The sequence below is a fragment of the Phalacrocorax aristotelis genome, unplaced genomic scaffold, assembly GCF_949628215.1.
Source record: "Phalacrocorax aristotelis unplaced genomic scaffold, bGulAri2.1 scaffold_221, whole genome shotgun sequence".
NCBI classification, from domain to species: domain Eukaryota; kingdom Metazoa; phylum Chordata; class Aves; order Suliformes; family Phalacrocoracidae; genus Phalacrocorax; species Phalacrocorax aristotelis.
The window spans coordinates 43117-64137 of record NW_027441317.1 but is presented as its reverse complement, the minus strand read 5'-3'; the positions used below and the strand labels follow the sequence as shown (position 1 = coordinate 64137).

The 21021-nt window shown below is 63.0% G+C and overlaps 1 protein-coding gene across 1 annotated transcript in view; it reads left to right on the top strand.

Moving 5' to 3' along the window:
• Positions 1-46: 46 nt before the first annotated feature.
• CACNA1F (calcium voltage-gated channel subunit alpha1 F) overlaps positions 47-21021 on the top strand; it is a gene marked incomplete at its 5' end in the record, with an annotated part of 36044 nt that continues 15069 nt past the window's right edge. The window contains 21 exons of the mRNA XM_075080489.1: positions 47-180; positions 285-427; positions 523-675; positions 1457-1653; positions 1931-2034; positions 2117-2277; positions 2361-2444; positions 2539-2626; positions 2948-2974; positions 3248-3408; positions 3529-3754; positions 3881-4088; positions 5019-5139; positions 5228-5309; positions 5473-5527; positions 5602-5656; positions 5725-5857; positions 6513-6642; positions 6877-6936; positions 7034-7140; positions 7436-7523. Coding sequence (XP_074936590.1) covers positions 47-180; positions 285-427; positions 523-675; positions 1457-1653; positions 1931-2034; positions 2117-2277; positions 2361-2444; positions 2539-2626; positions 2948-2974; positions 3248-3408; positions 3529-3754; positions 3881-4088; positions 5019-5139; positions 5228-5309; positions 5473-5527; positions 5602-5656; positions 5725-5857; positions 6513-6642; positions 6877-6936; positions 7034-7140; positions 7436-7523 — 2517 coding nt within the window. The remainder of the gene's footprint in view (positions 181-284; positions 428-522; positions 676-1456; positions 1654-1930; positions 2035-2116; positions 2278-2360; positions 2445-2538; positions 2627-2947; positions 2975-3247; positions 3409-3528; positions 3755-3880; positions 4089-5018; positions 5140-5227; positions 5310-5472; positions 5528-5601; positions 5657-5724; positions 5858-6512; positions 6643-6876; positions 6937-7033; positions 7141-7435; positions 7524-21021) is intronic.

The window sequence follows — 21021 nt, the reverse complement described above, 5'->3', positions numbered from 1 at the left end:
CTCAATCCCCCCCCCTTTATCCCCCCCGCCCCCTCACCAGGAGCAGGTGGAGTACGTCTTCCTCATCATCTTCACGGTGGAGACCTTCCTGAAGATCATCGCCTACGGGCTGGTGCTGCACCCCAGCGCCTACATCCGCAACGGCTGGAACCTCCTCGACTTCGTCATCGTCGTCGTGGGGTGAGGAATCGTCCCCGAGGGGGCGGGGGGTGCACCCCAAAATGGGTGCAAACGGTGTCGTGTCCCCCTCCCCCCCCCAAAAAAAACCAAAAAACCTCTCTCAGGCTCTTCAGCGTCATCCTGGAGCAGGTGTCCCACAAACCCGGCGAAGCCCACCACATGAGCGGGAAACCAGGGGGCTTCGACGTCAAAGCCCTGCGCGCCTTCCGCGTCCTCCGGCCCCTCCGCCTCGTCTCCGGCGTCCCCAGTGAGATTTGGTGGGGGGGGGATCATTCCTGGCGGGGGGGCTTTGGGGGACCCCTCCCCCATTTTCTGCCCCCCACCCCTTTGTTTTCCCCACAGGCCTCCACATCGTCCTCAACTCCATCATGAAGGCCATGGTGCCGCTGCTGCACATCGCCCTCCTCGTGCTCTTCGTCATCATCATCTACGCCATCATCGGCCTCGAGCTCTTCATCGGCCGCATGCACAAGACCTGCTTCTTCATCGGATCAGGTGATGGGGGGGCGGGGGGGTTCGCCCCCATTCCCAGGGACCCCCCACCCCCCCACCGACACCCCACCGAGCCCACCCCCCCCAAACCATGAGGTGCCCCCAAAGCCCCTGAGACCCCCCAGCACCCAGTGACCCCTCAGTGACATCCCAAGAAGGCCCCCCCCAAACGGTGAGACCGCCCTAAAGTCCCTGAGACCCCCCCCAGGACCCAGGAACCCTGCCCAGTGACACCCCAACAAGGCCCCCCCCAAACCGTGAGACCCCCCCCAAAGCCCCTGAGATGCCCCCCAGGACCCAATGACCCCACAGTGACACCCCAACAAGACCCCCCAAAGCCCCTGAGACACCCCCCCAGCACCCAGGACCCCCCCAGTGACACCCCAACATGGCCCCCCTAAACCGTGAGACCCCCTTAAAGTCCCTGAGACCCCCCCCCAGCACCCAGGACCCACCCTATGCCCCCCTAAAAGGCCGCCTGGGTCTCCCCACATACACTGAGACCCCCCCACCCCCCGGTGAAGGGGATTTGCCCCCCTAAGATCCCCCCCAGCACCCAGTGACCCCCCAGCAAGGGGTGTTACCCCCCAACACCCTGACCTGCCCCCCCCCCCAACACCCTGACCTGCCCCCCCCCCACAACCCCGTGTCCCCCCAGCCCTCCTCTACCCCTCCGCCCGCCAGCACTCCCCCGTAACACCCCAGGGACCCCCTCCCAAACCCCATTTTGGGGGTGCTGACCCCTCCTCACCCTTTTTGGCCGGTGCCATCCCCCCCCCCCCAGATTTAGAGTCGGAGGAGGACCCCTCCCCTTGCGCCTTCTCTGGCCACGGCCGCGCCTGCCTGCAGAACAACACCGAGTGCCGGGGGCGCTGGGAGGGGCCCAACGGCGGCATCACCAACTTCGACAACTTCTTCTTCGCCATGCTCACCGTCTTCCAGTGCATCACCATGGAGGGCTGGACCGACGTGCTCTACTGGGTGAGCCCCCTGCCCCAAAAAATCCTCGCAGCCCCACCCCGCCCCTCCAATTACACACCCCCACCCCACCCCCACACACCTCCCTGAGCCCACCCAAACCTCCCCGGCGTCAGGGTGGACCCCCATCCCAAACCTCTCCGTCGGTGCCTCACGCCCCGCGTACCACTGAGGGGGGCGATTCGGGGTGTCCCCCCCCCCCCAAACCCCCGCCCCCGCTTGCCATCGTGTCACCCCAAAACCTGACCCCAACCACGCCCCCCCCCCCCCCCCTTTATAGATGCAGGATGCGATGGGCCACGAGTTACCTTGGATTTACTTCGTCAGCCTCGTCATCTTCGGTTCCTTCTTCGTCCTCAACTTGGTGCTGGGGGTGCTGAGCGGGTGAGGGCATCGCTAGCGTGTCGTTAGTGTGTCGTTAGCGTGTTCCTGGGGGGGGTGTCACGCATGTCGCACCCTCCCCAAGGGAGTTCTCCAAGGAGCGTGAGAAGGCCAAGGCCCGCGGAGACTTCCAGAAGCTGCGGGAGAAGCAGCAGCTGGAGGAAGATCTCCGGGGTTACATGGACTGGATCACCCAGGCCGAGGACCTGGAGGGCGACGACGAGGAGGGGGAGCACGAGAAGCACCGTAAGCGGGCGTGGCCACGTGGGGGGAGCCCCCCAAACTCCCCCCCCGGCCGGCACCCCCAAAACCCCCACCCCACCCCGCAGGCCTGACCGCCGAGGACCTGATGGGGAAGCGGAAGCCACGACTGAAGTGGCTCCGTCACGCCAGTCACTCCACCGAGACCCACGGTAACGACACCCCCCACCCTGGGGTCCCCACGATGTCGGGGTGCCCCCACCCCGAGTTTTACCGCATGACACTGACCTTTGACCCCCACCCCAGCCAGCCTTCCCGGCAGCGAGACGACGTCAGTGAACACCGAGACGGTGGGCGAGGAGGAGGCGCAGCCGACCGCCTGCGACCGCTGCCTGTGAGCACTGAAACGGGGGTGGGGTGGGGTCCGGGACCCGCCCCGTAGCCCCCAAGTCCCCCCCAATACCCTGGGACCCTCCCCCAGCCTCCCCAGAGACACCGACAGTGATGCTGGGACCCCAAAACCGACCCCCACAGCACCTCGAGGCCATCTGGGACCCACCCCCCATAGCCCCAGGGACCCTCAGAGCCCCCCCAAGGACCCCAAAATCGACCCCAGCACCCCTGTGACCCCTCCCCAGGTACCCCAAAAACCCCGCCATGGCCACAGGGACACCCCCCCTGATTTTGGGGTAACTCTGCACCTTTTCCTTCTCAGGGGCAAAATTACAAAGACCAAATTCTGGTGAGTGATGGGAAAAGGGGGAGCTGGGGGTGGAAAAAAAGGGGAGGCGTGCAGTGGGGGCCCTCCCCCAAATCCTCCTCCTCCCACACCTCCCACCTGACAGGCGGTCTCTGTAACCCCAACACCTCCCCTCTATCCCCGAAATACCACCGCCCCCGCGTCCGCCTGTGCCCTCCAACACCTCTCCGTCCCCTCCCGCCCCCCCCGTACCCCCAAATCCACCCCCTCGCCCCCCCCTCCGTGTGCTGGTGCATGTCATCCGCCCCCCGCCAGGAACCGCCTGCGCCGCCTGAACCGCCTGTGGCGCCGCCGGTGCCGCGGGGCAGTGAAATCCGTCTCCTTCTACTGGACCGTCTTACTCTTGGTCTTCCTCAACACCCTCACCATCGCCTCCGAGCATCACGGGCAACCCCCTTGGCTCACCCAAACGCAAGGTACAACCCCCCCCCCCCCCAACACACCCCAAAATATTTCTTTAAGGGGGCGGGGGGGCGCGGGGTGTTGTTAAACACCTCCCGGACGCCTGGGTTCCGCACTGCCCCCCTCCCCAAAAGCTTACGCCAACAAGGCGCTGCTGTCGTTGTTCGCCGCCGAGATGGTGCTGAAGCTGTACGCCCTGGGCCCCGCCCGGTACTTCACCAGCTTCTTCAACCGCTTCGATTGTTTCGTGGTGTGCGGCGGGGTGTTGGAAACGGCTTTGGTGGAACGAGGTGCCATGGAACCCCTGGGCATCTCCGTCCTCCGCTGCGTCCGGCTCCTCCGCGTCTTTAAAGTCACCAGGTGAAGGGAGGCGGTGGCGCGGTGACGACCGCCGGCTCCCGTCAGCCGCCGTTGGGTGTCGGCGGGGCTGGAGCTACCTGAACGCTGGGGATCCCCAGTCCTCCCGGTAACCCCAGCGGCCCGTAGGCACTGGGCGTCGCTGAGCAACCTGGTGGGCTCCTTGCTGAACTCCATGAAGTCCATCGCCTCCCTCCTGCTTCTCCTCTTCCTCTTCATCATCATCTTTGCCCTCCTGGGAATGCAGCTTTTCGGGGGGCGCTTCAGCTTCGACGAGACCCAGACCAAGCGCAGCACCTTCGATACCTTCCCTCAGGCTCTGCTCACCGTCTTCCAGGTAACCCCAAATTCCAGGGAGCCCCCAAACCCATGGGGGGACCCCGAGACCTGTGGGGAGACCCTCAAACCTGTGGGAGACCCTCAAACCCATGGGGAGACCCCAAAGCATGGAGGGGGACCCTGAAGTCCTGTGGGAGGCCCTAAAACCCATGAGGGACCCTGAAACCTAAGGGAAGACCCGGAAACCCGTGGGGAGGCCCTGAAACCCATGGGGAGACCCTGAAACCTGTGGGGAAACTCTGAACCCATGAGGAGACCCCCAAAACCCATGGGGGACCCTGAAACCTGGAGGGTGACCCCGAAACCTGGAGGGCGACCCCAAAACCTGGAGGGCGACCCTGAAGTCCCATGAAAGACCCCCCAAAAAAACCCTGTGGGGAACCCCAAAATCCACGAGGGAGTGTGAAACCTGTGGGAGACACTGAAACCTGTGGGGACCCCTACGACACATGGGAAGATGCCGGAGGGGGACCCCAAAAGCTGTGGGGAGACTCTGAAACCCAGGGGGGGACCCCAAAAGCTGTAGGAGATGCTGAAACCCATGGGGGGACCCCAAAACCCACGGGGGAACCCTGAAATCTGTGGGGAGCCTAAAACCTTTGGGAATACCCTAAAACCCACGAGGCACCCCAAAACCTGTGGGGAACCCCAAAATCCATGAGGGAGTGTGAAACCTATGGGAGACCCTGAAACCCATGGGGGACCCCAAAACCTATGGGAGACCCCAAAACCCATGATTCCCCCCCCCCAAAATACATCCCCTCACCATCCTGTAGCCACTCCGGGGTGACGCTGCGCCCTGGTGCAGGAGGGCTGGGAGGCGGCATTGTACTGGGAGCACTGGGAGGGGTGTGCTGGTGTTGGGGTGAGGGGTGGGAGGCTGAGGTTTTGGGGTGACCCCGGTGTTTGGGGGCTCCCCCTCCCCCAGATCCTGACGGGGGAGGACTGGAACGCGGTGATGTACGACGGGATCATGGCCTACGGCGGCCCCGTCTTCCCCGGGATGCTCGTCTGCATCTACTTCGTCATCCTCTTCATCTGCGGGAACTGTGCGTGGGCATACTGGGAGCACTGGGAGGATACTGGGAGGGACTGGGAGGATACTGGGAGCACTGGTTAACCCTTCCCTCCCCACAGACATCCTCCTCAACGTCTTCTTAGCCATCGCAGTCGACAACTTGGCCGATGGCGACAACATCAACTCGGGGGCCGATAAAAAGTGAGCCTTTGGGGGGGCACCCGGACCCCTGGGTCCCGCTGTGGGGGGGGAGGAGGGGCACCCAGACACCTGGGTCCCCCTGGGGTGGGGGAGGGGGGGCACCCAGACGCCTGGGTCCCCTGTCTGAGCCCCCCCTTTCCCACCCGCCACCCCCCCAAACCAGGGAAAAGGCCGGGGAGGTGGAAGGCGGCGCAGGGAGCCCGGACGTAAGCGTGAAGGTGAGTGTGATTGGGGGGTGCCCCCTCCCCACCCCCCCAGCGTTCACCCCCACCCCCCCTTTTTTCCTCCCCAGATTGAGGCGGAGCAGCCGGAGGAGGAGGATGAGGAGGAAGAGGGGAGTGAGGAAGGTGAGCATCACCCACCTGGATGCCAGGGGGTGGGGGTGGCGGTGTCCAGACGCCTGGGTCCCTTGCAGGTGACGAGGAGGCGGGAGAGGAGCGGGACAGTCTGGGGGGGCCCCGGCTGGAGTTCCTGGAGGAGCCCCCCAAAACCAAGGTGGTGCCGATCCCCGAGGGCAGCGCCTTCTTCCTGCTGGGCAGCACCAACCCGTGAGAGAGGGGACTGGGAGCACTGGGAGGGATGGGGCTAGGGATACAAACTGGGGATACTGGGAGCACTGGGAGTGGGGACACAAACTGGGGGAGGCTGGGAGCGCTGGGACTGGGGACACAAACTGGGGGGGGCTGGGAGCGGGGACACAAACTGGGGGGGACTGGGAGCACTGGGAGCGGGGACACAAACTGGGGGGGGCTGGGAGCGCTGGGAGCGGGGACACAAACTGGGGGGGGCTGGGAGCGCTGGGAGCGGGGACACAAACTGGGGGGGACTGGGAGCACTGGGAGCGGGGACACAAACTGGGGGGGGCTGGGAGCGCTGGGAGCGGGGACACAAACTGGGGGGGGGCTGGGAGCACTGGGAGTGGGGACACAAACTGGGGGGGGCTGGGAGCGGGGACACAAACTGGGGGGGGCTGGGAGTGGGGACACAAACTGGGGGGACTGGGAGCACTGGGACTGGAGAACTGGGAGCACTGGATGGTATATGGTTGGGGACAGGTGACACTTGAGCGGAAACTGGAGGGAACTGGGAGTAACTGGAGTGGGAGCACCCGCAGGTGGAGGGCACCCAGTAAGCTGGGATGAAGGGGAGGGGGGAGCACTGGGAGCAACTGGGAGCACTGGTGCTGATGTGTGCTCGGCGCAGGCTGCGGGTGCGGTGCCACGCCCTCATCCACCACCACGTCTTCACCAACCTCATCCTCGTCTTCATCATCCTCAGCAGTGTCTCGCTGGCCGCCGAGGACCCCGTCCGCGCCCACTCGCCCCGCAATCACGTGGGATACTGGGCAAACTGGAACAAACTGGGAGGGGGGAGGGTGTGTGTGTGATTCACCCCATAAACGTGTGGGATCCGATTGCTGGGGGTGGGGGCAAAAATGTGGGGTGCTGGGAAGAGCTGGGGGACTTGGGGCAGTTTGGGGGGGCCCTGGGGGGTTTGGGGGGGTCGAGGGGGGCTGGGGGGGTGTTGGGGTCACCCCGTTTCACCCTGCCCCTCCCCCCCCCCCCAGATCTTGGGTTACTTCGACTACGCCTTCACCTCCATCTTCACCGTGGAGATCCTGCTCAAGGTACGCTCTGGGGGGGGGGGGGTCCCCAGGGTTTTGGGGGGTCCTCAGGAGGAGGGGGGGGGATACCCGAAGTCGGGGTTCACGGCTTCCCCCCCAGATGACGGCCTTCGGCGCCTTCCTGCACAAAGGCTCCTTCTGCCGCAACTGGTTCAACCTCCTTGACCTGCTGGTGGTCGGTGTCTCCCTCATCTCCTTCGGCATCCAGTGAGCCGGGGGGGGCACTGGGGGCACTGGGATGGGCGCTGGGAGGGTGCCGGGAGGGCGCTGGGAGGGGACTGGGAGGCACTGGGAGCACTGCTGGGAGCACTGGGAGGCACTGGGATCACCACTGGGGGCACTGGGAGTGCCTTTGAGGGCACTGAGAGCACCAGTGAGGGCACTGGGAGGCACTGGGAACATTGGTGGAGGCACTGGTATGGGCACTGGGAGGGGGACTGGGAGCACTGGGAGGGCACTGGGGGACACTGGGAGCACTGATGTCCCCTGGCGCCGGCGGCAGCTCCAGCGCCATCTCGGTGGTGAAGATCCTGCGGGTCCTGCGTGTCCTGCGGCCCCTGCGGGCCATCAACCGCGCCAAGGGCCTCAAGGTGCGCCACTGGGAGCACTGGGAGCACTGGCAGGAGGGGTGGGGGGAGCCAGCAGCACCCATGCCTTGCTGCAGGCTGTACTGGTGCGACTGGGAGCGCTGGGGGGGGCGGGGTACTAGCATGTGGGGTGGGGTGTTACTGGTGTCACTGGGGTGGTGAGACTAGGAAAACGGGTGTCCCCGGCACGCGGTGCTGCTGCTGGTGTCAGATGTCCTGGTGTCCACAACATCCGTCTGTCCCTCTGTCCCCAGCACCTGGGGTCCTGTTGTCCCAGTGTCCCTGTGTCCCGGTGTCTGCGACGTCCGTCTGTCCCTCTGTACCCAGCACGTGGACTCCTGTTGTCCCAGTAGCCTACTGGCCCAGTGACCCCGACGTCCATCTGTCCCTCTGTCCCCGACACGTGGGCTCCTCTTCTCCCTGTGTCCAACTGTCCCAGTGTCCGCGACGTCCGTCTGTCCCTCTGTCCCCAGCACGCGGTGTCCTGTTGTCCCAGTGTCCTTGCGTCCTGGTGTCCGTGACGTCCGTCTGTCCCTCTGTCCCTAGCACGAGGGCTCCTGTCGTCACAGTGTCCCTGTGTCCCCATGTCTGCGACGTCCGTCTGTCCCTCTGTCCCCAGCACATGAGGTCCTGTTCTCTCAGTGTCCCTGTGTCCCAGTGTCCGTGACGTCCGTCTGTCCCTCTGTCCCCAGCACTTGGGGTCCTGTTGTCCCTGTGTACACTACGTCTGTCTGTCCCTCTTTCCCCAGCACGTGGGGTCCCAGTCTCCCTCACGTACATCTGTCCTTCTGTCCCCAGCACGAGGGCTCCTGTCGTCCCAGTGTCCTTGTGTCCCGGTGTCTGTGACGTCCATCTGTCCCTCTGTCCCCAGCACGTGGACTCCTGTTGTCCCAGTGTCCCTGTGTCCCGGTGTCTGCGACATCTGTCTGTCCTTCAGTCTACAGCACGTGGGTTCCTGTTGTCCCAGTGTCCCGGTGTCTGCGACGTCCGTCTGTCCCTCTGTCCCCAGCACATGGGCTCCTGTTGTCCCAGTGTCCCTGTGTCTCAGTGTCCGTGACGTCCGTCTGTCCCTCTGTCCACAGCACGTTGGTTCTGTTGTCCCAGTGTCCATGTGTCCCGATGTCCGCGACGTCCATCTGTCCTTCTGTCCCCAGCAAGTGGGGTCCTGTTGTCCCAGTGTCCCTGTGTCCTGGTGTCTGTGACGTCCGTCTGTCCCTCTGTCACCGGCACGTGGGTTCCTGTTGTCCCAGTGTCCTTGTGTCCCGGTGTCCGTGACGTCCGTCTGTCATTCTGTCCACAGCACGTGGGTTCCTATTGTCCCAGTGTCCCTGTGTCCCGGTGTCCGGGACATCCGTCTGTCCCTCTGTCCCTAGCACGAGTGCTCCTGTTGTCCCAGTGTCCCTGTGTCCCGGTGTCCGGGACATCCGTCTGTCCCTCTGTCCCCAGCACGTGGGCTCCTGTTGTCCCAGTGTCCCTGTGTCCCGGTGTCTGCGACGTCCGTCTGTCCCTCTGTCCCCAGCACGTGGGCTCCTGTTGTCCCAGTGTCCCTCTGTCCTGGTGTCTGCGACGTCCATCTGTCCTTCTGTCCACAGCACGTGGACTCCTGTTGTCCCAGTGTCCCTGTGTCCCGGTCTCCGTGATGTCCGTCTGTCCCTCTGTCTGCAGCACGTGGGGTCCTGTTGTCCCAGTGTCCCTGTGTCCTGGTGTCTGCGACATCCATCTGTCCTTCTGTCTACAGCACGTGGGCTTCTGTTGTCCCAGTGTCCGTGACGTCCGTCTGTCCCTCTGTCGCCGGAACGTGGGGTCCTGTTGTCCCAGTATCCCTGTGTCCTGGTGTCTGCGACATCTGTCTGTCCCTCTGTCACCGGCACGTGGGTTCCTGTCGCCTCAGTGTCCCTGTGTCCCAGTGTCCGTGACGTCCGTCTGCCCTTCTGTCCCCAGCACGTGGACTCCTGTTGTCCCAGTGTCCCTGTGTCCCAGTGTCTGCGATGTCCGTCTGTCTCTCTGTCTGCAGCACATGGGCTCCTGTTGTCCCAGTGTCCCTGTGTCCCGGTGTCTGCGACGTCCGTCTGTCCCTCTGTCCCCAGCACGTGGGCTTCTGTTGTCCCAGTGTCCCTGTGTCCTGGTGTCTGCGACGTTCGTCTGTCCCTCTGTCCCCAGCACGTGGGGTCCTGTTGTCCCAGTGTCCCTGTGTCCCAGTGTCCGCGACGTCCGTCTGTCCCTCTGTCCACAGCACGTGGGCTCCTGTTGTCCCAGTGTCCCTGTGTCCTGGTGTCCGCGACGTCTGTCTGTCCCTCTCTTCCAGCACCTGGGGTCCTGTTGTCCCAGTGTCCCTTTGTCCGGGTGTCTGCGACGTCTGTCTGTCCCTCTCTTCCCAGCACGTGGACTCCTGTTGTCCCAGTGTCCCTGTGTCCCGGTGTCTGCGACGTCCGTCTGTCCCTCTGTCTCCAGCACGTGGGGTCCTGTTCTCTTTGTGTCCCTGTGTCCCAGTGTCTGCAACATCCGTCTGTCCTTCTGTCTGCAGCACGTAGTGTCCTGTTGTCCCAGTGTCTCTGTGTCCTGGTGTCTGAGACATCCGTCTGTCCCTCTGTCTGCAGCACGTGGGGTCCTGTTGTCCCAGTGTCCCTGTTTCCCGGTCTCCGTGACGTCCATCTGTCCCTCTGTCCCCAGCACTAGGGGTCCTGTTCTCTCAGTGTCCCTGTGTCCCAGTGTCCGTGACGTCCGTCTGTCCCTCTGTCCCCAGCACTTGGGGTCCTGTTGTCCCAGTGTCCCTGTGTCCCAGTGTCTGTGACGTCCGTCTGTCCCTCTATCCCCAGCACTTGGGGTCCTGTTGTCCCAGTATCCCTGTGTCCCGGTGTCCGTGACGTCCGTCAGTCCCTCTGTCCCCAGTACGTGGACTCCTGTTGTCCCAGTGTCCTTGTGTCCCGGTGTCCGTGATGTCCGTCTGTCCCTCTGTCTGCAGCACGTGGGGTCCTGTTGTCCCAGTGTCCTTGTGTCCCGGTGTCTGCGACGTCCATCTGTCCCTCTTTCCCCATCATGTGGGCTCCTGTTTTCCCAGTGTCCCTGTGTCCCGGTGTCTGTGATGTCCGTCTGTCCCTCTGTCCCCAGCACGAGGGTTCCTGTTGTCCCAGTGTCCCTGTGTCCCGGTGTCTGCGACATCCGTTTGTCCCTCTGTCCACAGCACGTGGACTCCTGTTGTCGCAGTGTCCCTGTGTCCCGGTGTCCGCGACGTCCGTCTGTCCCCCTGTCCCCAGCACGTGGGGTTCTGTTGTCTCAGTGTCTCTTTGTCACGGTGTCTGCGATGTCCGTCTGTCCTTCTTTCCGCAGCACGTGTGGTCGTGTTGTCCCAGTGTCCCTGTGTCCCGATGTCCGCGACGTCCGTCTGTCCCTCTGTCCCTAGGATGAGGGCTCCTGTTGTCCCAGTGTCCCTGTGTCCCGGTGTCCGTGACGTCCGTCTGTCCCTCTGTCCCCAGCACGTGGGCTCCTGTTGTCCCAGTGTCCCTGTGTCCCGGTGTCCGCGACGTCCATCTGTCCCCCTGTCCCCAGCACGTGGACTCCTGTTGTCCCAGTGTCCCTGTGTCCCGGTGTCCGTGACGTCCGTCTGTCCCTCTGTCCACAGCACGTGGGCTCCTGTTGTCCCAGTGTCCCTGTGTCCTGTTGTCTGCGACGTCCGTCTGTCCCTCTCTCCCCAGCACGTGGACTCCTGTTCTATCAGTGTCCCTGTGTCCCAGTGTCCGTGACGTTCGTCTGTCTCTCTGTCCCCAGCACTTGGGGTCCTGTTGTCCCAGTGTCCCTGTGTCCCGGTGTCCGTAACGTCCGTCTGTCCCTCTGTCCTTTGCATGAGGGCTCCTGTTGTCCCAGTGTCCCAGTGTCCCTGTGTCCCGGTGTCTGCGACGTCCGTCTGTCCCTCTGTCCCCAGCACGTGGACTCCTGTTGTCCCAGTGTCCCTGTGTCCTGGTGTCCGCGACGTCTTTCTGTCCCTCTGTGTCCAGCACGTGGTGTTTTGTTGTCCCAGTGTCCCTGTATCCCAGGGTCCGCGACATCTGTCCGTCCCTCTGTCCCCAGCACCTGGGTTCCTGTTGTCCCAGTGTCCCTGTTTCCCGATGTCCGTGACGTCCATCTGTCCCTCTGTCCCCAGCACGTGGGTTCCTGTCGCCTCAGTGTCCCTGTGTCCCGGTGTCTGTGACGTCCATGTGTCCCTCTGTCCCCAGCACGTGGACTCCTGTTGTCCCAGTGTCCTTGTGTCCCGGTGTCCGTGATGTCCGTCTGTCCCTCTGTCTGCAGCACGTGGACTCCTGTTGTCCCAGTGTCCCTGTGTCCCGGTGTCTGTGACGTCCATCTGTCCCTCTGTCCACAGCACATCTTTCCTGTTGTCCCAGTGTCCCTGTGTCCCAGTGTCCGCGACTTCCGTCTGTCCCTCTGTCCACAGCACGTGGACTCTTGTTGTCCCAGTGTCCCTGTGTCCCAGTGTCCGCGACATCCGTCTGTCCCTCTGTCCCCAGCACGAGGGTTCCTGTTGTCCCAGTGTCCCTGTGTCCCGGTGTCTGCGACGTCCGTCTGTCCCTCTGTCCCCAGCAGGTGGACTCCTGTTGTCCCAGTGTCCCTGTGTCCCGGTGTCCGGGACATCCGTCTGTCCCTCTGTCCCTAGCACGTGGGGTCCTGTTGTCCCAGTGTCCCTGTATCCGGGTGTCTGCGACATCCGTCTGTCCCTCTGTCCACAGCACGTGGGCTCCTGTTGTCCCAGTCTCCCTGTGTCCCAGTGTCCGTGACGTCCGTCTGTCCCTCTTTCCCCATCATGTGGGTTCCTGTTGTCCCAGTGTCCCTGTGTCCCAGTGTCCGCGACGTCCGTCTGTCCCTCTGTCTCCAGCACGTGGTGTTTTGTTGTCCCAGTGTCCCTGTGTCCCAGGGTCCGCGACGTCTGTCTGTCCCTCTGTCCACAGCACGTGGGCTCCTGTTGTCTCAGCGTCCCTGTGTCCCAGTGTCCTTGCGTCCTGGTGTCCGTGACGTCCATCTGTCCCTCTGTCCCTAGCACGAGGGCTCCTGTCGTCACAGTGTCCCTGTGTCCGGGTATCTGCGACGTCCGTCTGTCCCTCTGTGCCCAGCACATGAGGTCCTGTTCTCTCAGTGTCCCTGTGTCCCGGTGTCCGTGACGTCCGTCTGTTCCTCTGTCCACAGCACGTGGGTTCCTATTGTCCCAGTGTCCCTGTGTCCCGGTGTCCGTGACGTCCGTCTATCCCTCTGTCCTCAGGACGTGGACTCCTGTTGTCCCAGTGTCCCTGTGTCCCGGTGTCTGCGACATCCGTTTGTCCCTCTGTCTGCAGCACGTAGTGTCCTGTTGTCCCAGTGTCCCTGTGTCCTGGTGTCTGCAACATCCGTCTGTCCCTCTGTCCCCAGCACGTGGACTCCTGTTGTCCCTGTGTCCCTGTGTCCAGGTGTCCGTGACGTCCGTCTGTCCCTCTGTCCACAGCACATCTTTCCTGTTGTCCCAGTGTCCCTGTGTCCCGATGTCCGCGACGTCCGTCTGTCCCTCTGTCTCCAGCACGTTGGTTCCTGTTGTCCCAGTGTCCATGTGTCCCGATGTCCGCGACGTCCGTCTGTCCCCCTGTCCCCAGCACGTGGGGTTCTGTTGTCTCAGTGTCCCTTTGTCCCGGTGTCTGCGATGTCCGTCTGTCCTTCTTTCCGCAGCACGTGGGGTCCCGTTGTCCCAGTGTCCCTGTGTCCCGATGTCCGCGACGTCTGTCTGTCCCTCTGTCCCCAGCACGTGGACTCTTGTTGTCCCAGTGTCCCTGTGTCCCTGTGTCCCGGTCTCCGTGACGTCCGTCTGTCCCTCTGTCCCCAGCACGTGGGGTCCTGTTGTCCCAGTGTCCCTGTGCCCCGGTGTCCGTGACGTCCGTCTGTCCCTGTGTCCCCAGCACGTGGGCTCCTGTTGTCCCAGTGTCCCAGTGTCCCGGTGTCCGCGACGTCCGTCTGTCCCTCTGTCCACAGCACGTGAGCTCCTGTTGTCCCAGTGTCCCTGTGTCCCGGTGTCTGCGACGTCCGTCTGTCCCTCTGTCCGCAGCTCGTGCTGTCCTGTTGTCCCAATAACCCAGTGTCCGCGACGTCCGTCTGTCCCTCTGTCCCCAGCTCGTGGGCTTCTGTTGTCCCAGTGTCCCTGTGTCCTGGTGTCCGCGACGGCTGTCTGTCCCTCTGTCCCCAGCACCTGGGGTCCTGTTGTCCCAGTGTCCCTGTGTCCCGGTGTCCGTGACGTCTTTCTGTCCCTCTGTCCCCAGCACGTGGGCTCCTGTTGTCCCAGTGTCCCTGTGTCCCATTTCTGTGACGTCCGTCTGTCATTCTGTCTACAGCACGTGGACTCCTGTTGTCCCAGTGTCCCAGTGTCCTTGTGTCCCGGTGTCTGCGACGTCCGTCTGTCCCTCTGTCCACAGCACATGGGGTCCTGTTGTCCCAGTGTCCCTGTGTCCTGGTGTCCGTGACGTCCATCTGTCCTTCTGTCCCCAGCACCTGGGTTCCTGTTGTCCCAGTGTCCCTCTGTCCCGATGTCTGCGACGTCCGTCTGTCCTTCTGTCCCCAGCACGTTTGGTCCTGTTGTCCCAGTGTCCCTGTGTCCTGGTGTCCACAACGTCCCTCTGTCCTTCTATCCCCAGCACGTGGGGTCCTGTTGTCCCAGTGTCCCTGTGTCCCGGTGTCTGTGACGTCCATCTGTCCCTCTGTCCCCAGCACGTGGGATCCTGTTGTCCCAGTGTCCCTGTGTCCCGTTGTCTGCGACATCCGTTTGTCCCTCTGTCCACAGCACCTGGGTTCCTGTTGTCCCAGTGTCTCTGTGTCCCGGTGTCCGCGACGTCCGTCTGTCCCTCTGTCTGCAGCACGTGGTGTTTTGTTGTCCCAGTGTCCCTGTGTCCTGGTGTCTGCAACATCCGTCTGTCCCTCTGTCTGCAGCACGTGGGGTCCTGTTGTCCCAGTGTCCCTGTGTCCCGGTCTCCGTGACGTCCGTCTGTTCCTCTGTCCACAGCACATCTGTCCTGTTGTCCCAGTGTCCCTGTGTCCCAGTGTCCGCGACGTCTGTCTGTCCCTCTGTCTCCAGCACGTGGTGTTTTGTTGTCCCAGTGTCCCTGTGTCCTGGTGTCTGCGACGTCCGTCTGTCCCTCTGTCCCCAGCACATGGGCTCCTGTTGTCCCAGTGTCCCTGTGTCCCAGTGTCCGGGACATCCGTCTGTCCCTCTGTCCCCAGCACGTGGACTCCTGTTGTCCCAGTGTCCCTGTGTCCTGGTGTCTGCAACATCCGTCTGTCCCTCTGTCCCCAGCACGTGGACTCCTGTTGTCCCAGTGTCCCTGTGTCCCGGTGTCCGGGACATCCGTCTGTCCGTCCCTCTGTCCCCAGCATGTGGACTCCTGTTGTCCCAGTGTCCCTGTGTCCTGGTGTCTGCGACGTCCGTCTGTCCTTCTCTCTACAGCTCGTGCTGTCCTGTTGTTCCAGTGTCCCTGTGTCCCGGTGTCTGTGACGTCCATGTGTCCCTCTGTCCCCAGCACGTGGACTCCTGTTGTCCCAGTGTCCCTGTGTCCCGGTGTCTGCGACGTCTGTCTGTCCCTCTGTCCCTAGCATGAGGGCTCCTGTTGTCCCAGTGTCCCTGTGTCCCGTTGTCTGCGACATCCGTTTGTCCCTTTGTCTGCAGCACGTAGTGTCCTGTTGTCCCAGTGTCCCTGTGTCCTGGTGTCTGAGATATCCCTTTGTCCCTCTGTCTGCAGCAAGTAGTGTCCTGTTGTCCCAGTGTCCCTGTGTCCTGGTGTCTGCGACGTCCGTCTGTCCCTCTCTCCCCAGCACGTGGGGTCCTGTTCTCTCAGTGTCCCTGTGTCCCGGTCTCCGTGATGTCCATCTGTCCCTCTGTCCCCAGCACGTGGGGTCCTGTTGTCCCAGTGTCCCTGTGTCCGGGTGTCTGCGACATCCGTCTGTCCCTCTGTCCCCAGCACGAGGGTTCCTGTTGTCCCAGTGTCCCTGTGTCCCGGTGTCTGCGACGTCCGTCTGTCCCTCTGTCCCCAGCACGTGGGTTCCTGTTGTCCCAGTGTCCCTGTGTCCCGGTGTCCGTAACGTCCGTCTGTCCCTAGCATGAGGGCTCCTGTTGTCCCAGTGTCCCTGTGTCCTGGTGTCTGCGACGTCCGTCTGTCCCTCTGTCCCCACCACGTGGACTCCTGTTGTCCCAGTGTCCCTGTGTCCTGGTGTCCGCGACGTCTTTCTGTCCCTCTGTGTCCAGCACGTGGTATTTTGTTGTCCCAGTGTCCCTGTGTCCCAGGGTCCGCGACGTCTGTCTGTCCCTCTGTCCCCAGCACCTGGGTTCCTGTTGTCCCAGTGTCCCTGTGTCCCGATGTCCGTGACGTCCATTTGTCCCCCTGTCCGCAGCACGTGGGCTCCTGTTGTCCCAGTGTCCCGGTGTCCCGATGTCCCCAATGTCCGTCTGTCCCTCTGTCCCTAGCACGTGGGCTCCTGTTCTCCCAGTGTCCCTGTGTCCCGGTGTCTGCGACGTCCGTCTGTCCTGTCCCCAGCACGTGGGCCCTTGTTGTCCCAGTGTCCCTGTGTCCCGGTGTCTGCGACGTCCGTCTGTCCTTCTGTCCCCAGCACGTGGGGTCCTGTTGTCCCAGTGTCCCTGTGTCCTGGTGTCTGAGACATCCGTTTGTCCCTCTGTCTGCAGCACGTAGTGTTCTGTTGTCCCAGTGTCCCTGTGTCCTGGTGTCTGCGACGTCCGTCTGTCCCTCTTTCCGCACCACGTGGGCTCCTGTTGTCCCAGTGTCCCTGTGTCCCGGTGTCTGCGACATCCGTCTGTCCCTCTGTCCACAGCACGTGGGTTCCTGTCGTCCCAGTGTCCCTGTGTCCCGGTGTCCGTGATGTCCGTCTGTCCCTCTGTCCCCAGCACTTGGGGTCCTGTTGTCCGGGACATCCGTCTGTCCCTCTGTCCCTAGCACGTGGGGTCCTGTTGTCCCAGTGTCCCTGTATCCGGGTGTCTGCGACATCCGTCTGTCCCTCTGTCCACAGCACGTGGGCTCCTGTTGTCCCAGTCTCCCTGTGTCCCAGTGTCCGTGACGTCCGTCTGTCCCTCTTTCCCCATCATGTGGGTTCCTGTTGTCCCAGTGTCCCTGTGTCCCAGTGTCCGCGACGTCCGTCTGTCCCTCTGTCTCCAGCACGTGGTGTTTTGTTGTCCCAGTGTCCCTGTGTCCCAGGGTCCGCGACGTCTGTCTGTCCCTCTGTCCACAGCACGTGGGCTCCTGTTGTCTCAGCGTCCCTGTGTCCCAGTGTCCTTGCGTCCTGGTGTCCGTGACGTCCATCTGTCCCTCTGTCCCTAGCACGAGGGCTCCTGTCGTCACAGTGTCCCTGTGTCCGGGTATCTGCGACGTCCGTCTGTCCCTCTGTGCCCAGCACATGAGGTCCTGTTCTCTCAGTGTCCCTGTGTCCCGGTGTCCGTGACGTCCGTCTGTTCCTCTGTCCACAGCACGTGGGTTCCTATTGTCCCAGTGTCCCTGTGTCCCGGTGTCCGTGACGTCCGTCTGTCCCTCTGTCCTCAGGACGTGGACTCCTGTTGTCCCAGTGTCCCTGTGTCCCGGTGTCTGCGACATCCGTTTGTCCCTCTGTCTGCAGCACGTAGTGTCCTGTTGTCCCAGTGTCCCTGTGTCCTGGTGTCTGCAACATCCGTCTGTCCCTCTGTCCCCAGCACGTGGACTCCTGTTGTCCCTGTGTCCCTGTGTCCAGGTGTCCGTGATGTCCGTCTGTCCCTCTGTCTGCAGCACATGGGGTCCTGTTGTCCCAGTGTCCCTGTGTCCGGGTGTCTGCGACATCCGTCTGTCCCTCTGTCCCCAGCACGTGGACTCCTGTTGTCCCAGTGTCCCTGTGTCCCGGTGTCCGTAACGTCCGTCTGTCCCTCTGTCCCTTGCATGAGGGCTCCTGTTGTCCCAGTGTCCCAGTGTCCCTGTGTCCCGGTGTCTGCGACGTCCGTCTGTCCCTCTGTCCCCACCACGTGGACTCCTGTTGTCCCAGTGTCCCTGTGTCCTGGTGTCCGCGACGTCTTTCTGTCCCTCTGTGTCCAGCACGTGGTGTTTTGTTGTCCCAGTGTCCCTGTGTCCCGGTGTCCGCGACGTCTGTCCGTCCCTCTGTCCCCAGCACCTGGGTTCCTGTTGTCCCAGTGTCCCTGTTTCCCGATGTCCGTGACGTCCATCTGTCCCCCTGTCCGCAGCACGTGGGCTCCTGTTGTCCCAGTGTCCCAGTGTCCCGATGTCCCCAATGTCCGTCTGTCCCTCTGTCCCTAGCACGTGGGCTCCTGTTCTCCCAGTGTCCCTGTGTCCCGGTGTCTGCGACGTCCGTCTGTCCTTCTGTCCCCAGCACGTGGGGTCCTGTTGTCCCAGTGTCCCTGTGTCCCAGTGTCTGCGACGTCCGTCTGTCCTTCTGTCCCCAGCACGTGGGCCCTTGTTGTCCCAGTGTCCCTGTGTCCTGGTGTCTGAGACATCCGTTTGTCCCTCTGTCTGCAGCACGTAGTGTTCTGTTGTCCCAGTGTCCCTGTGTCCTGGTGTCTGCGACGTCCGTCTGTCCCTCTCTCCCCAGCACGTGGGGTCCTGTTCTCCCAGTGTCCCTGTGTCCCAGTGTCTGTGACGTCCGTCTGTCCCTCTGTCCCCAGCACTTGGGCTCCTGTTGTCCCAGTGTCCCTGTGTCCCGGTGTCTGCGACATCCGTCTGTCCCTCTGTCCACAGCACGTGGGTTCCTGTCGTCCCAGTGTCCCTGTGTCCTGGTGTCTGCGACGTCCATCTGTCCTCTGTCCCCAGCACGTGGACTCCTGTTGTCCCAGTGTCCCTGTGTCCCGGTCTCCGTGATGTCCGTCTGTCCCTCTGTCCCCAGCACGTGGGGTCCTGTCGTCCCAGTGTCCCTGTGTCCGGGTGTCTGCGACATCCGTCTGTCCCTCTGTCCCCAGCACGTGGACTCCTGTTCTTCCAGTGTCCCTGTTTCCCAGTGTCCGTGACGTCCGTCTGTCCCTCTGTCCCCAGCACGTGGGCTCCTGTTGTCCCAGTGTCCCGGTGTCTGCGACGTCTATCTGTCCTTCTGTCCGCAGCACGTTTGGTCCTGTTGTCCCAGTGTCCCTGTGTCCCGGTGTCTGCGACATCCGTCTGTCCCTTTGTCCCAAACACGTGGTGTCCTGTTGTCCCAGTGTCCCTGTGTCCTGGTGTCCGCGACGTCCGTCTGTCCCTCTGTCCCCACCACGTGGACTCCTGTTGTCCAAGTGTCCCTGTGTCCTGGTGTCCGCGACGTCTTTCTGTCCCTCTGTCCCCACCACGCGGACTCCTGTTGTCCCAGTGTCCCTGTGTCCTGGTGTCCGCGACGTCTTTCTGTCCCTCTGTCTCCAGCACGTGGTGTTTTGGTGTCCCAGTGTCCCAGTGTCCCGGTGTCCGCGACGTCTGTCCGTCCCTCTGTCCCCAGCACGTGGGCTCCTGTTGTCCCAGTGTCCCGGTGTCCTGGTGTCCCCAATGTCCGTCTGTCCCTCTGTCCCTAGCACGTGGGCCCTTGTTGTCCCAGTGTCCCTGTGTCCCGGTGTCTGTGACGTCCGTCTGTCCTTCTGTCCCCAGCACGTGGGCCCTTGTTGTCCCAGTGTCCCTGTGTCCCGGTGTCTGCGACGTCCGTCTGTCCTTCTGTCTCCAGCACGTGGCCCCTTGTTGTCCCAGTGTCCCTGTGTCCCGGTGTCTGCGACGTCCGTCTGTCCCCCTGTCCCCAGCACGTGGGGTCCTGTTGTCCCAGTGTCCCTGTGTCCTGGTGTCTGCGACGTCCGTCTGTCCCTCTGTCCCCAGCACGTGGACTCCTGTTGTCCCAGTGTCCCTGTGTCCGGGTATCTGCGACATCCGTCTGTCCCTCTGTCCCCAGCACGTGGGCTCCTGTTCTCCCAGTGTCCCTGTGTCCCGGTGTCTGCGACGTCCGTCTGTCCTTCTGTCCCCAGCATGTGGGCCCTTGTTGTCCCAGTGTCCCTGTGTCCCGGTCTCCGTGATGTCCGTCTGTCCCTCTGTCCCCACCACGTGGGTTCCTATTGTCCCAGTGTCCCTGTGTCCCAATGTCCGCGTCGTCCATCTGTCCCTCTCTCCCCAGCACGTGGGCTCCTGTTGTCCCAGTGTCCCTGTGTCCCGGTGTCCGTGACGTCCGTCTGTCCTTCTGTCCCAAGCACGTGGGCTCCTGTTCTCCCAGCGTCCCTGTGTCCCGGTGTCTGCGACGTCCGTCTGTCATTCTGTCACCGGCACGTGGGCTCCTGTTGTCCCAGTGTCCCTGTGTCCCAATGTCCGCGACGTCCGTCTGTCCCCCTGTCCCCAGCACGTGGACTCCTGTTGTCCCAGTGTCCCTGTGTCCCGGTGTCCGTGACGTCTGTCTGTCCCTCTGTCCCTAGCACGAGGGCTCCTGTTGTCCCAGTGTCCCTGTGTCCCGGTGTCCGTGACGTCCGTCTGTCCCTCTGTCCCCAGCACATGCTGTCCTGTTGTCCCAGTGTCCCTGTGTCCCGGTGTCCGTGATGTCCGTCTGTCCCTCTGTCTGCAGCACATGGGGTCCTGTTGTCCCAGTGTCCCTGTGTCCGGGTGTCTGCGACATCTGTCTGTCCCTCTGTCCCCAGCACATGGACTCCTGTTGTCCCAGTGTCCCTGTGTACTGGTGTCTGCGACGTCCGTCTGTCCCTCTCTCCCTAGCACGTGGGGTCCTGTTCTCTCATTGTCCCTGTGTCCCAGTGTCCGTGACGTCCGTCTGTCCCTCTGTCCCCAGCACGTGGGTTCCTGTTGTCCCAGTGTCCCTGTGTCCTGGTGTCTGCGACGTCCGTCTGTCCCTCTCTCCCCAGCAATTGGGGTCCTGTTCTCTCAGTGTCCCGGTGTCCCAGTGTCCGTGACGTCTGTCTCTCCCTGTGTCCCCAGCACTTGGGTTCCTGTTGTCCCAGTGTCCCTGTGTCCCGGTGTCTGTGACGTCCATGTGTCCCTCTGTCCCCAGCACGTGGACTCCTGTTGTCCCAGTGTCCCTGTGTCCCGATGTCCCCAACGTCCGTCTGTCCCTCTGTCCCCAGCACGTGGGGTCCTGTTGTCCCAGTGTCCCTGTGTCCCGGTGTCTGCGAAGTCTGTCTGTCCCTCTATCCCCAGCACGTGGACTCTTGTTGTCCCAGTGTCCCTGTGTCCCGTTGTCCGCGACGTCCGTCTGTCCCTCTGTCCCCAGCACGTAGTGTCCTGTTGTCCCAGTGTCCCTGTGTCCTGGTGTCTGCGACATCCGTCTGTCCCTCTTTCCCCTTCATGTGGGCTCCTGTTTTCCCAGTGTCCCTGTGTCCCGGTGTCTGTGATGTCCGTCTGTCCCTCTGTCCCCAGCACATGGGTTCCTCTAGTCGCAGTGTCCCTGTGTCCCGGTGTCTGTGACGTCCGTCTGTCCCTCTGTCTCCAGCACGTGGTGTTTTGTTGTCCCAGTGTCCCTGTGTCCCAGTGTCCGCGACGTCCGTCTGTTCCTCTGTCCACAGTACGTGGGCTCCTGT